Genomic DNA, 15753 nt, shown 5'->3' on the forward strand with positions numbered 1-15753 from the left:
TTATCCCCACCACTCCCTAAGGGTCAAATAAATTTTTGATATTAGGCTTGTCTCTTTGAATAAAATTTAAGAACAATTTGCTTTTTGGCAAAAGCAACAAGGAAATTAATGGAGAATGTCTAAGTTTTGGTATATATTTGACTACTATGGGGAGGGAAGGTATATTAAAGTGAAATTCTTATAGAAACTGTAAAAGAAGTAGGTCCACTTAGCCTATTATCTTTACCTTAATTAGCACTTTGGAGCAAAATTAAGGTCCACACTCTGGAACTACTCAAGGAAAATCTTTAGATTGCTCTTTATGATGTCAATCCACCAGGATCATTGAGTAAATTTTTATGGGAACTGAAAGTGATTTATTCCATAGTAGTTGATGCAGTCACTTCTAGGAATTTTCTTGTTCCACAAGGGGATAATGACACAATTCAATCTTTGGAAATTATCTCAGTTTGCCAGAGAGTAAGGAACATTGTAGGATCTGCACATTTAGCAGCTCTGAGCTTAGGCTGCAGAACTGAGATTCTATTATTCTTTAGCTGTTTTACTGTATTCCTGAATTCTGAGGTTCTGAAAGACTCATCTGGAGGGATAGCATCTACCTCTGGACTTGGACTTTAGGTTGGCTAGGACTATTAGGATTTGGATCAGGAGGCAGCAACAGGATACTATTGCATAGGAGCAAGCAGGGGCAGTCCCCCTGTTGATCAAGACAAGAAGCTTCATTAGAATAAAGCATCCCATACCTGGATAGGATAGGTTCTAATATAGGAGCTTCATTCTCAGTAAGGTTTCAGAGATGACTGAACAAGCTACCCACATCCTTCTTTTTTGTTGCTAGTTTGATTTCATGGGTTTTTCTTGCAACAAACTGGGTTTGGTCCTGATGAAAAAGTCTGTTTTGCACTCCATTGTGCTTTTGATGAGTGGTCATGTCCCCAAGAAGTCTTGCCCTCCATCCTTGCTCTACAGTCTACAGTGTTTCTTTTGTTAGCCATGGTTTCTTCAGGTAACTCCCCTTACCAAGCAGATGGTGTGGTGCCTTGCTGGTCATGATTTAAAATGATTCCATGCATCTTCGTTTCTGCTAATTGTGCCAAACAATTCAATAAATGTGGAGATTGAAACAATTCAATATCTCAACACTACTTTTGGTGAGTGTCTGATTCCTTTGTTTTCCCAATATCTGAAGCAATAGGTTTTCTTTCCAATTACTGGCCTTGGAGACAGAGCTTGACATTGATGTTGGCACCCAAAAGCCTTGGTTTTCAAGTTCTCCATTGAGGATCTCCAATATTTGGAAATAATGAAATTATCAATCATCTTCTTGGTGTGACTATTTTTACTATTCTACATGTACTGGTGGGGAGTTTTACATTGGAAGTAGGTGTTGGCAATGAAAAAGTCACGAGATCAGCCCAGTTCCAGTAGGCAAAGACCGTTATCACTTCAGCACCAAAACATTCCAGGTGGCTATGCAGAGCCTACTTTGATCCAGAAGGTTTATTATTTCTGTCTTAGTGATGTTCTCAGCATATCTGTTGATGTGCAATGGCTGAGATCTTAAAGGGGAGTCTAGACCCAAGGCTATATTGTTTTGTGTAGTCATATTTTCAGATGGAGTGTTCCTAGCCCAACTGACCCTAGGCCTAGAATCTGAAAATATCTTGGTTTAACCTAGATAATGTGATTGCTTGGTTGGGTCCCATCTGCCATGTGTGATTGTGGCCATTTTGATCAGAGTGTTGAGCTAGGAGGGGGGTATCCTGAACATGACTGTACCCAGGGAGGTAACCCAGTTTGAACCCCCCCTCCAATTTTTTTTTGTCTAAATTGTACAAAAATAACAAAACACATATAAACAAATTTTTGTAATTAGTAACATTCATAATCCCAAATTTATTGCAGTAAGTGGGTCATATGTTGCAAAACTTTTAATTGTGAAACAGGAAACATAAAGGGGTTAGAAGACAGTTTTTTTTATAGTTTAGTTTCCAACTTTGTTAAGTGAAGGGTGATTCAAAAAATGAAAAGGAAATGTGATACAACATTAGTTTTTTGCACCCAAGCAAACAAGGTTAGTTATTTCTAATAGTGATGTTAGCAGGTCATCTGTAGATTGTTCATCTGCCCTATGGGCTTATGTAACATGGAAACAGTTTCTGAGGCTAAGGTTAAACTTGAGGGTGCTAAACTTGATCCATATTCCAGTCCGCTTGATACAGTCACTTCACAGTTCACTATTACTCAATCTTATTTGGTTCCAAACAACATTGGACATTTTGTCCAAAAATCATTGTTGCTTGACACAGAGTTCAAAATTGGTCTGCAAAAGAGTCCTTGAACTCCAGATATTGCATATACTGTTCCAATATCTGGAAAAAGAAAGTTTCAGTTGGATTGGCTGATTTCTTTCAACTGGTTGTTCTATTCACCATCTGAGGACTGTGCTTTTTCTCAATTCTGTTTTCCTTTTTTTGTCCAAAACAGCTGGCAAAGGCAGCCATCAGAATTTAAGTAACCTTGTCATCAAACCATTCAGGGAGTGGGATGCAATTGAATGCTACTCAAGTCACCAACAAACACAGTTTGATAAAAAATATCTTTTAACCACCAACAACTTCATTTGTGTTGCAGAGAAAAGGCAGAGTAACATCATCAACCGGATAGACAAAGCATGGGCAGTGCAGGTTAAGGGAAATCATCAGAAACTGAGATTGATTATTGAAACTGTAATACTTCACCAAAGGTTCAGAATGGTCTGATTGTTGCTTGTGGAGAAATTCTTCAACAGTCCTTTGTCAAAAAAGTAAAGACAAGTCTTTGCTTTTGGTCCTTGCTGACAAAATGGTGCACATTTCCAATATGGAGCAGCTATGTGTTTGTATTCACTACACCTCTGCTGCAAATCTTCACCAGGATTTTCTTAGTTTTGTCCCAGTTATAGATCTATCTGGAAAATGTCTTGCTTTAGCAATTCTGGATTTCTTGAAAAGCCTTGGGCTTGACCTAAACAAGATGATTGGCCAGGGGTATGATGGCGCAGCAGTGATGAGCAGCCATCTAAGGGACGTTCAGACCATTATACACCAACAGTATCCAAAGGCAATTTACATCCACTGTATGCACTTAGGCTCAATATTGTCATTTCATCTGTCTGCTCTATTCCAGCTTTTAAGCATTTCTTTGGAACCCTATCATAGCTTTGCAATTTTTACACTGCTTTGCCACTCAGAACCCAAAATCTGGAAGAAAAGATCAATAGACTTTTGCTAGATTTGTGAACACAGAACCTGACCAGACTCTGCAAAAACAAGTGGGTCAAGTGCCATGATTCAGTTATGTGGTTCTTGAGCTGTACCAGCCCATTTTGCATTCTCTCAAAGTTCTTGAGGAGAACAGCAGCACAGAAACGTCTGCAAAAGTGTTGCAAATAACGGATATCATGAACCAGTCACAGTTTGTTATGTGCCTCCATGTTGTAAAGGAACTCTTCCACCTGATGCTGTCTTTGTGCAAGACTCTTCAGTTGGTTGACTGCAACTTGGCTGCTCCTTGTAGGCATTTAAAAACTGTTCTTCCTAGAATAATGACAATGCAACGCAATTCTGTCAATACATTCGCTCTTCTTTTCAACAAAGCTCAGACATTTGCAACTACTTTAGGGCCTGAGATGTCACTGTTATTAATTCCATTTCTAGTTCACTTCGTATCAGAGCTGAAACAATGCTTTGAACTCCACCAGAATCTGTTGTCTCGTCTCAGCATCCTTGTCCTTTTGAGGATTGTATCAGTTGATCCCAAAACCATGAAGTAGGAGTCTTTGCTTGAGTCATATGGCAATATTATTCCAAAGCCAGACTGCTTGAAGCAAGAGGTTGAGCTTTGGTGCAGCAAATGTGAGAAACTTCTTATCACAGAAAGGCTTTCTTGTGCTGTATCTTCTTTTCACAAATGCGACTCCATCTTTTTTCCAAATATTTCTCTTCTATTGACTATCCTTGTAATGTTGCCTGTCAGTATTGCTACTCCAGAAAGAAGCTTCTTTACACTTAGAAGGTTAAAAACCTGGCTAAGAAATTCAACAGGACAAGAAAGGCTGAGTGGTTTAGTCCTGCTCTTCATCCATAGAGACATTGACATTTGCCATGAAAAAGTCATAGACTTTTTTGCAGGGAAGAAAAATTGTTACTTAGATTTTGTTTTGTAAGTAGTTAGTTTACATGACAAAAACTCTTGGTTGGCTCTGTAGATACATCATGTACATAAATACTTGGTTTGCTGATGCAATACTGTAAAAAAACAACAATAAAAACCTTAAAGATTCAAAAGTATGCCTAGTGGACGCGTCCTCGTTTGCAAGGGGGGGATTGATGGTCTCCACGGTTGATCGCTAGACTAAGTCTACTGGAAGGATTTTTTGTAAACCCCCTCCCATCAAACGAAAATCCTGGTTATAGCCCTGATCCAGAGGCATGTGGTCAGCAGAAAGGGTCTGCCTACTTGTGGACAAATTCCATTCACTCATGAATGGGACAAACACCATTCCATTCCAGATGTGAAAAAGGGCACCAATAAAATAAAAAAAATAAAGGCTTTCTGATTGAGTAAAGAATGAAGTTGAAACTTAAAATGAATAAAATCATTGGTTTAGAGTTTATGCATCATATATCTACAAAACTAATTCAAACAAAACATGATGCAGCTTTATACTTGTAGAATTCTGAAAAACTAGCACTTTACAGAAAACAAAAAAACAGGATGTTATATTAGTTGTAAGAAAATTCTTAAGTAAGCTGTTTAAAATAAAATTTATTTTATAAAGATCTTATTAGTCTTTCCCTGGTCATGATATCTGTAACTTTTAGTGACAATTTAACTTCTCTGTAAAACTCATTGAAGCTCAGTTCTCACTAAAGTGCTACTATTTTTTTTTTTTTTTATTATTAATTCTTGGTGTTAGTTGGTTTGAAATTCACACTATAAACCTTAGAAACTATAACCTTAAATGTATCACTCTACATACTGTATTAAGCAACTCAACACATGCTGCCTCAGTATATCAAATGAACCCAAAGATATGTTGAATATTTCTCCTTTTGGAACCATGTGAACCTTAGTTCTGAGCATGTGGTGTCTTGGTTATGTTGATTTAATTTGAATTGGATTATTCTGAAGAACCACCACAGTAAAGAAAAATATTGAGAACTAAACAAAAATATAAAAGATAAACAAGATAGCACAGTAAAATACATTAATAATCTACAAAAGACTATATTGCAATGAGTGAGTAGAGCCTTACAATTTTTATGGCACTTGGTATTAACCAAGTGACATAGAGCAATCGCAAATTCTGTCGGTCTGTTGGTACCAGTTTTGCTACTTTAGGCACTTCCAGGTAAGCTAGGACGATGAAATTTGGCAAGCGTATCAGGGACTGGACCAGATTAAATTAGAAATAGTCGTTTTCCCGATTTGACCATCTGGGGGGGGGGAGTAGGGGGCCGGTTAATTCAGAAAAAGTAGAAAATAATGAAGTATTTTTAACTTATGAGAGGGTGATGAGATCTTAATGAAATTTGATGTTTTGAATGATATTGTGTCTCAGAGCTCTTATTTTAAATCCCGACCGGATCTGATGACATTGGGGGGAGTTGGAGGGGGGAAACCTAAAATCTTGGAAAACACTTAGAGTGGAGGGATCGGGATGAAACTTGATGGGAAAAATAAGCACAAGTCCCAGATACATGATTGACATAATCGGAACGGATCCGCTCTCTTTGGGGTAGTTGGGAGGGGGGGGTAATTCTGAAAAATTAGAAAAAATGAGGTATTTTTAACTTACGAACGGGTAATCAGATCTCAATGAAATTTGATGTTTAGAAGGATATCGTGTCTTAGAGCTCTTATTTTAAATCCCGACCGGATCTGGTGACATTGGAGGGGATTTGGGAGGGGGAAACCTAAAACTTGGAAAACACTTAGAATGGAGGGATCAGGATGAAACTTGGTGGGAAAAATAAACACGAGTCCTAGATACATGATTGACATAAACGGAACGGATCCGCTCTCTTTGGGGTAGTTGGGGGGGGATTATTTCTGAAAAATTAGAAAAATGAGGTATTTTTAACTTACGAACGGGTAATCGGATCTCAATGAAATTTGATATTTAGAAAGATATCGTGTCTCAGAGCTCTTATTTCAAATCCCGACCGGATCTGGTGACATTGGGGGGAGTTGGGAGGGGAAACCTAAAACTTGGAAAACACTTAGAGTGGAGGGATCGGGATGAAACTTGGTGGGAAAAATAAGCACAAGTCCTAGATACATGATTGACATAACCGGAACGGATCCGCTCTCTTTGGGGTAGTTGGGGGAGCGGTTAATTCTGAAAAATTAGAAAAAATGAGGTATTTTTAACTTACGAACGGGTGATCGGATCTCAATGAAATTGGATATTTAGAAGGATATCGTGTCTCAAAGCTCTTATTTTAAATCCTGACCGGATCTGGTGACATTGGGGGGAAGTTTGGGTGGGAACCTAAAATCATGGAAAACGCTTAGATTGGAGGGATTCAGGATGAAACTTGGTGGGTAAAAATAAGCAGAAGTCTTACATACGTGATTTACATAACCGGAACGGATCCGCTCTATTGGGGGGGGGGGGGGTAATCCTGAAAAATAAGAAAAAATTATGTATTTTTAACTTACGAAGGAGTGATCAGATCTTCATGAAACTTGTTATTTAGAAGGACCTCGTAACTCAGATCTCTTATTTTAAATCTCAACCGGATCAAGCGTAATTGGGGGGGGGCAGTTGGGGGGACCGGAAATCTTAGAAAATACTTAAAGCGGTGAGATCAGGATGAAACTGGATGGGAAGAATAGAAACCTGTCTAAGATACGTGACTGACATAACCGGACCGGATCTGCTCTCTTTGGTGGAATTGGGGGGGGGGGAGTAATTTTGAAATTTGACGTATTTGTAACTTACGAAAGGGTGACCAGATCTTAATGAAATTTGATATTTAGAAGGATCTCGTGCTTTATAGTTCTAATTTTGAATTCCGACCAGAACCTGTGACATTGGGGGAGTTGGAGGGGGAAATCTTGGAAAAACACTTGGAGTGGAGGAATCGGGATGAAGCTTGGTGGAGAGCATAAACAAATGTCCTTGATACGTGATTGACAGAATCGTACTGGATTCGGTCTCTTTGGAGGAGTTGGGGGGAGGGGTTCAGTGATTTGGCGAGTTTGGTGCTTCTGGACATGCTAGGACGATGAAAATTGGTAGGCGTGTCAGGGAGCTGCACAATTTGACTTGATACAGTCGTTTTCCCAGATTCGACCATCTGGGGGGCTAAAGGAAGAGGAAAAATTAGAAAAAATTAGGTATTTATAACTTACAAGTGGTTGATCGGATCTTAATGAATTTTGATATTTAGAAGGACATTGTGATTCAGAGCTCTTATTTTAAATCCTGACCGGCATCAAGCCTCTTTATTTTCCTTTTTAAATCAATCTGATGATTCATAGAATTTTGTTAGAGCTCATACCATATGATCTCTTGGCTCTTAGCTCTTCTCGCCTCGTCACAAGTGCCATATGAGCTCTTAGCTCTTGTCTTTTTTTAATTTTTAATTTAAGAAAAGAAAATGTCATGTTGATGCAATTTGTCTTCCAAAGAGCAATTTCAAGACTTCCAAAAATTTCACCTATCTGGTTCTAATGAGGATTGCCAATGGGGGATTTTAGAACCCTAGATTTTGGAAAATAGCTTTTTTTTTGTATATTCCTGTTAAAAAAGTCTTATAAAATCATATTTGTGTTACTTTAAGTGAAGTGTCTGAACAATGATCTTCACCAGGGGAGAAGAGTTTAGTCTATGAAAATAAAGCAACGTGTTACTCAATGAACAGACTAGTTTCCAAAGGGGCTGTTTGGATGATAATTTTATCCATCTAAAAATATATATTAAAAATGCTTCCCAGTAGAATATCTTTCTATAGCTGTATTATTCTACTGGTCAGACACATGAGGGAGTGTTGCCCTTTCCAAACTCCTATAAATACTTTAAAGTCTGGAATTTTTACCAGTTTTATTCAGTTTATAAAAGTAACTCCTAGATAATAGGTATACTTAGGCACAAATCAACAATTGTAGAGCTGACATTGCTCCATTGCCATCCCCAGGGCACTATGCTGATCCCACCGCTTTTCAGTTTCAAAATTCGAACAAAGCATTCATCATATGGAATAAAGACGGTGGATCCTGCTATATGACAGGTTGGAAGAAATAAGTCTGATCTGCCAACACAGATTGAAGAAGACATACATTTGCTTTGCTGCGTCTCTAAAGAAGTTGGCCTGCCAATTTTTAGTTTCACAATGTAAATCAATACCTTTCAGCAAAAATGACAAAATTAATCTATTTCCAGTCTAAATTGGGTCTGAACCTATCTTAAATGCAGCATCAGTTAAATTTATGGGACTGGTTATTGATTCTATGTGGTCTGACAATATGATGAGCTTTACATTCTTAGACATTAAATGACAGAAATAATTTTTTTGACCATGTCTTTATTTGATTAAGCTTGGTTTGTGTCCAGGCCTGAATCCAGGGGGAGGATTTCAGTGTTTGAACCCCTCCCCATCCCTGAAATTTAAAGTTTTTTTGTGTATCCACGCTCCAAACAAAAATCCTGAACACACCCTTCCTTTAATGTTTTTCAGCAGCATCAAATAACTTTTGTTCCAAGCCTACACTTAGCTGGTTATTTACTCCTGCTTTTAAATTATGATACATTTAATACCTGATTAAATTATCGGGAATAAAGTAGGGTAAAGGACAGCTTCTTGGGAGATATAACGCAAAACTTGACAATATGTTTAAAAGACCTTTTAAGACCATAGATTAGTGTTGTTGTCCTTTGGACAATGCACATCATGATTATTCAGGCAGCATATTTTCAAGTTTCTCAGCTGTTTTGATTTAAATGTTCATTTTGATGGTTTAGCTCCCCAATTGCATCTCACCTGTTAGTATAGACTAATGCTCTTTTCTACAGAAATATGTACCTATGATTATTTATGTTTAGCATTATTTGAAAGCTTATAACTATTGTACTCTAGATGTTGGTGGTGTTGAGAATGTATACACAACTATTCAGGCATTTGTTCAAAATAGAAATAAGCTACTGCAAAAGGAACTCCACAAATTTCGGTAAAGGATTTACTGGTGATTTACTTGAAACTGAAAACAAAGTCACCTTTTTCAAAAAGAAAAAGTCAAAACTTGACAGAGTCCAAGAAAATGCAGAATATATCTATGGAATCCATCCAATACTTTGTGCTCTTAAATATAGGAAAAGGAAATTTCATACAGTTTACTTCAAAAATGCAGCAAAAAACATTTCCGACATTCTTGAAAAATGTCGTTCCCTTGGTATTCAAACGATTGAAACATCACCAAAAGCTATGTCAAAGCTTCTCCCCCCAGATCGTGCTCATCAGGGTATTATAGCTGAAGTTGACAAGATGATTATCCCAGAAATAACAGATTATATTCAGTTTTGTGAACTTGTTATCCTGAGTGATGACAGCAGATGGATTATTCCTTGGGAAATTCAGGACCCAATGAATCTAGGAAATATTTTAAGAACTGCAGCTTTTTTTGGTCTGAATGGATGTTTGCTCCCAAGTAAAAAAAGGTAATTTATAAGCACTTTCTAATTGAGTTTTTTATTGAATAATTCTTTCTTTTACAATCAAGATGAAATAAGATTTGTTCTATAAAGATAGTGAAGCTATTGGAACTACCTGTGTTTGTGGTAAAAGAAAATTGAATGCTAACAAAATATTAAAATAACCAAATATTTAGGAACACTGGACATAAAGTCCATAATAAAAAGGAAAGTAAGATAAAAGAATAAGGGTTTAGATACAAAAGTGGTGAAAGTTGAAAGGAAATGTAAAACAGATTTACAAGAAAATTGACAAAGAAGAGAGAAAAACTAGCTAATTCGAAAAAGAATGTACACAGTAAAAAATAAGAGAGCCAAAAATAAGGGGAGTCACTTGTGTGACAGCATTTAAAACATAAAACAAACATTATGATGGTATATTCTGAGGCAACAAAGCCCATAGGAAGTCAAGATTTTATATTTTGAGAATAAGGCTTATCTTAAGCATATTTCAACATAATAATGTGAGGAAACAAGGTCTGGCATGGTCTGGCATGCTGGCAGCTTGGTTTTTTGACAGATTGGGTTACAGAAACATTTAGAAAGTACAAAAAATAGATATTGCTCATTATTTTTGCTGGATATTATTTTGGGGAAAAGGGGACGATCTGAAAACAAGCAGAATGTATGCGAATCTAGGAAAGATTCGAGATTTCAGTAGCCTCTAGGTCCAAAGATATCAAATCAAATAAATTGAGCGTGATATCTCCAAGTATGGACCTTTGCCAGGAAACTGTACAGGTATTCTAGCGAAATTTATGGAGAGATATTGATCAGTGACTACTATTCAAAGTAGGTATTTTTATCCTATAGCAAAACAATTTGCAGATTTTGTAATTCTGCAAAATATCTTGACAGTTTGACTTGTTTGACAGTGTGACAGACATTTAAAACACAAGAGAAGAGATAAAACTATTATGATAGTATATTTTGACGCAAGAAAAGCCATGGAAAGCCTAGTTGTTTTGAGAATAGGGCTTATCTTAAGCAGATTTGACGAGAATAATGGGTGGTAACAAGGTTTGATATACTGAAGCTTTTCAGAAAACAGATGTTACCCAGCACTTTTGCCAGAGATTGTTTTGGGGAGGAGGGGGTGATTTGAAAACAAGTGAAATACATTAAAACCTGGGAAATTATCAAGAAAATGTTGAGAATTTAGGGGCTCCTGGGTCCAAAGATGTTAGATGAAGTATAAATTTAACATTATTTCTTCAATAAAGACCTTTATTGGGAAACTGAACAGGTACTATAGTGAAGTACTACTACTACTAACTACTAACAACTCACCACAGCACCAAGCCACTTGAGTTCAACACAGCTACGCACGCTCCTTCTCCATCCCAATCTATTCAAAGCCTCCCTCTTTACACCCTCCCAGGAAGTTCCAATTTCCTTTAAATCTTTCTTTATGACATCCTTCCACCCCAGACGAGGACGACCTACTTTCCGTTTAGCCCTAAACAGTTGGCCGAAAAGGGCAATCTTTGGCAACCTGTCATCTTCATCTGCAGAACATGCCCTAACCATCTCAACCTTTCTTTTAGCCCTAGAAAGTGGGATTGAACCACATTTTTCGTACATCAAACTGTTTGAAATACAATAGTGAAGATTATAGAGGAAAATTGTTCTGTGGCTTTACTATTCAAAGTAGGTAATTTTTTTCCTCTGCAACATATTTTTCAGATTTGACAAAGCTTTATTAATGATTGTGCCTTCTATCTTTCGGGAAAGCTGTGTCGTTATAGTCTGTATAGATAGAGAACACTTGGCTTGTCTATAAACAGTTTTAACGCCAATCCTTGGTTTGGTGAGCAGAAATCAATATTAAAATTGATTTTCCACTAAGTATTATCATTATCAATGGCATAAGTTCAGAAAATTTGTGGCTGTAGGAGGGGAGTGGGGGGGGGGGGCAAATTCAATGTCTCAATTGCCAGCCAAAAGTTGGATGACTTTGGAACTATCCTAGAAAAGGGACAGTTAAGCCAAACTCAGCAGTAGGTAACTTGTACTTTATGAATAATTAGGTATATAGCACAATTAGGTATTGACCAGTTCAAATTCTTGAATATAGTAAGTAAAAAAGGTAATAAATTTGTTTGCAGTATGACTCAATTGTAAATGAGTAAGCACTATTCTAATGGGAAATGCCACTGCTTCAGAGCAGCAAACTTATCAACAGCGGTATCATACTCAGTATTTTGAACTTTTTCTGACTGGGTTTCAGTGATTAGTGAATCTCCAAGTTGATCATCAGTCACTCTTGTTCGGAGAGAGTAATCTCTTAAGCGTTGAAAAAATCTTTTATCTGAGGCAGCTGAAACAGGGATTGCTATTGCAATTTCAAAGGCATCTAAGATAATAGTAAAGGTGCTTTTGTTTGTGTAAAGGTAAGAAAGAACCTTTGATGGTTATTCTGGCTTTATATTCTATAAATAAGATTTTTCAAAGGTTAATTCTGGTTCAAAGGTCAACTTGTGGACTAAAAGTACAGGAAATTCATGCACAATGCCTTGTACTAGGTATTTATCCTGGAACTTTGGGGAACTTAGGTCAAAGGTTTCTAAGCCTTGAATCCCAAGAACTTTTCTCTGTACCTTTGTATCAGCTCCTAAAGTTACTTGGTCGACTGTAAAGAATGGAATATCTGACTTATAATTTAAAAAATGTCATGACTCTCATCTGTTAGATTTCTTGCTCTCGCACTGACAGAAGCTTCAATATGAAAGCGTCTTGGCTTTTTATTTAGATTGAATATCTCGCATAAATGTTTGTCGCTTCAGTCGTCTTAATTCAGTGCTCTTTAGATTAGAGTTCTAAAACCTGCTGTTTGACTCTCTGAAGCAGAGAGTGAACACCTGAAAGCACTGAGATCTTCGACTGTAATTGCTTGGGTGCAATATGTATAGGACCAAGGATGCTGCTCATTACTACATAAATAGGCGAGAATTGGACATCAGTCATTGCCAGCAACCGAGAAGGTTCAGAATGGGTCTCTGTTGAATTGCTTTCATATGAAGAGAGGAAAACCATTAGAACCATCGTGTTCAGTTAGCTGTTGAAGCTCAATCATTTCTTCGCTGCCTTCAGGTTGGATTTTAAGGAAAAGTTCATGATGTTGTCCACTTCGATTAAGAAATGTATATATTTTCTGGATGCTAGAAAAGAAGTTTTGCTGCTCTGGAAATGACGCTATTGACTGTACTAGCACAAAATGTAGAGGATGTGCATGACATTGAATGTACCTAGCTTGTGATTTGGCCTATTTAGTGATAGCTTGATCGCTGTTGCATGCTCCACTCATGGCGCTTGCACCATCAAAAAATTAAGCCACACAGGTATTTCATTCAAGTTCTTACTTTTAAACGAGATTCTTGATTGTTTTAGCAAGGGATGTGGCATCCAATTTTTCAAGATGAGCAATTCTGAAGGTCTGCTCGTGGGTAATCTGCTCGTCGGTTTAATTGAAGTCATTAAACCGAGTAATAAAACTAAGATGCTCTTCTTTCCACAGATATTTTGTTTCGTCCGCGCATATTGCCAAATCTTTCTTAATTGAAAGTCTTGTTTGTTCACCCAAAGGGTCAGCCAGCATGCTAATAAGACTGTTTTGGTTGTTCGGGCTCAAATAACGTATAATGACATTTTCGTTTCTATTGAAGATCTGGGTTATCTTTTGTAACTATTTTTTACCAATTATGTAAATGAATTTTGATTGAATAGTATAAGGTTCAGAGATCTTTCATCCTTCATCCTTAGAAAGCGGAATGAAACTACGTTTTTTGTACTGCTAATTGTTTGACATACGGCCAAGTAAACAAGTACCTAGAATTATCTGTAGACAAATCATCTGGAAAACATTTTCCAAATTTAATTGAGAAGAATTTTATTTATCGATAAAACAAATGATTGATCTTCTTAAGTATGGCTTGTGGTCTTGAGGTATGATTCTTGCTTAGAGTACGAGAGGGCTCAGGTTATAACCAGGCAAAGAGGTTTAAATCACAAATCCTTTAAAACATGAATGTTTCCACATTTATTTAAATTTTCGTTCCATATCTGTCCATGAATAACTGAGATGATATTTCAGCTCTTATTTCACAGCTAACGAATTTTTAAACTTTGACTTTTTCACGGCTGGAAGAATTTTTTCTCGCTAGGAAACAAATGCAAGATGCACTAGCTAGCTAGCCAGCCAGCTAGCTAAGAGGATTATAAATTGAAATCTAGTTTGAAATTAGAACTAGACCTATGACGCATGTGTTAGCAGCACGAGTCTTAAAGTACCAACAACACCAAAAACAAAATCTAGTTCTTTAAATTGGTTAAGTGGAAACTAAATCGACCATATACGTCTTTAAAAAATTGTAAAAAAAAACGAAAATTTAATTTTTGATGATGAAAATATTCAGTTTTATATCTTATTTTTCCTTTTTTTTTAGAAGATCCAAACAGGTGCAAGTGCACAATTTCATGACTGTCATTGTTGTGGATTTTAATATTCTAATCTTGGTTTAAATATTTTTTTATATTCTTCTAAACTCTTAGAAAAGGGCTTTTAAACTAAGCTCAGGTAAGCAGCAGCATTATTACTTGATTGATATTCTTGTTACCTAACATCACCTCTTCCCCACCGCCTTGGTGTTCCTAACATCAACTTTAAAACCTATCCTTGAGCCCTAAACTCTCAGAACCTCGAAAAAATTGTTCATTTGGATAACATTTTCATCTTGGGTACTTTATTATTCTACATAATCGTATTTCCATGAGAGTTTACCTTCCCATTTGATACCCTGTTCTCCTGTAGTTTGTGTTGCATTCATTATGACAAGGTCTGTCAAGATTATCCGTATAACAGGGATAGGACAACATCAGGCTTAATTCCTGATTCCAAACAAAACCAACTATTAACCTCACTTCCTACCTTAACCACATCATTATTATTCTTGTATGCAGCGCATGTCAATTTAAAGCCCTTGTCTATTTAAAGCCCTTGTCCGGTACCACAAATTGATTGAGCTGTTACTAAAGCTCTTATATCAGCTGAGTTAAACGGTGGTTGATAGTCAATAAAACTGAGAACTAAAGGAGTCTAACAAGTCAGATGCTTCTCAACTATCAATCTAAAAGCGGAAACTTGGTAGACTCGTCCTCTGCCCTTCCTAAGACTACTTTGTTCTTCTCTTAGAACTTAATCTACAGCATCTCTAAGTCTATAAAGTATCATCTTACAAAGTAATTTTTTTTTATTTAACGCCAACTGAGATGCACAAATATAGATGGGGATCATTTCGAATTTTTACCGTAGCCCATCATAATCAGTTAAGAAGCACATCATAAATCAATTTAAGATTAAGGAATTGAATTGCATTTAGATATGGCCTGATGTAAACACAACGACCAACAGAGTGCAATGTAAAGAGGAGAAAAGAAAGAGGAAAATAACAACAAAAGCAAAATTCACAATATAATACAAGTATAATAACCATACAAAACAACAGAGTAAATCTGTTACTTAAAATGGAACATCATGGGTTTCTATTGATTCGTTTGTTACAGGTTTTCTCCCAGTGGCACCATTAGGGCCGGTAATGCTATATTTCCCGATAGCCCAATAATTACTTCCCAAAGTCATTGGTCTAGAAATCAAAATTGATCAAGAAAGTTATTGGCATACTGGTAGTAAATTTGAAGAAGTTGTTTTATTTCAGGTACTGGCATTTCAAGCTATAAGTGTCTAGGCTATTATTTTATTGTTTAATGTCAATTTTTTCCATTCAGTCTAAGGCTATTTTTCCCTGCCCTCTGGAGGTGGGAGGGGGAGGCTCTTCAGATGTTAGTGATAAGCACCACAACTAAAAACAATAGGTATATGGATGACCGATTTCCTCTTTTACAACAATATACTGGGAAATAGTCCTCAAATAAATAAATATCCGAATAGGGTCTAAAACTGTTTATTAAAATCTCAACACTGTTCCCTAAATGTCTAGCCGATATTACATATAGTC

At 36.8% G+C, this 15753-nt stretch overlaps 1 protein-coding gene across 3 annotated transcripts in view; it reads left to right on the forward strand.

The window, feature by feature from the left end:
- Positions 1–15753, forward strand: part of LOC136025898 (putative TrmH family tRNA/rRNA methyltransferase YacO) — a 34585-nt gene that overhangs the window by 10894 nt on the left and 7938 nt on the right. For all 3 annotated transcript variants that reach the window (XM_065701949.1, XM_065701951.1, XM_065701950.1), the window contains one exon: positions 9129–9706. In XM_065701949.1, coding sequence (XP_065558021.1) covers positions 9129–9706 — 578 coding nt within the window. The remainder of the gene's footprint in view (positions 1–9128; positions 9707–15753) is intronic.

Source organism: Artemia franciscana, chromosome 4 (assembly GCF_032884065.1).
Source record: "Artemia franciscana chromosome 4, ASM3288406v1, whole genome shotgun sequence".
Taxonomy (NCBI): Eukaryota; Metazoa; Arthropoda; class Branchiopoda; order Anostraca; family Artemiidae; genus Artemia; species Artemia franciscana.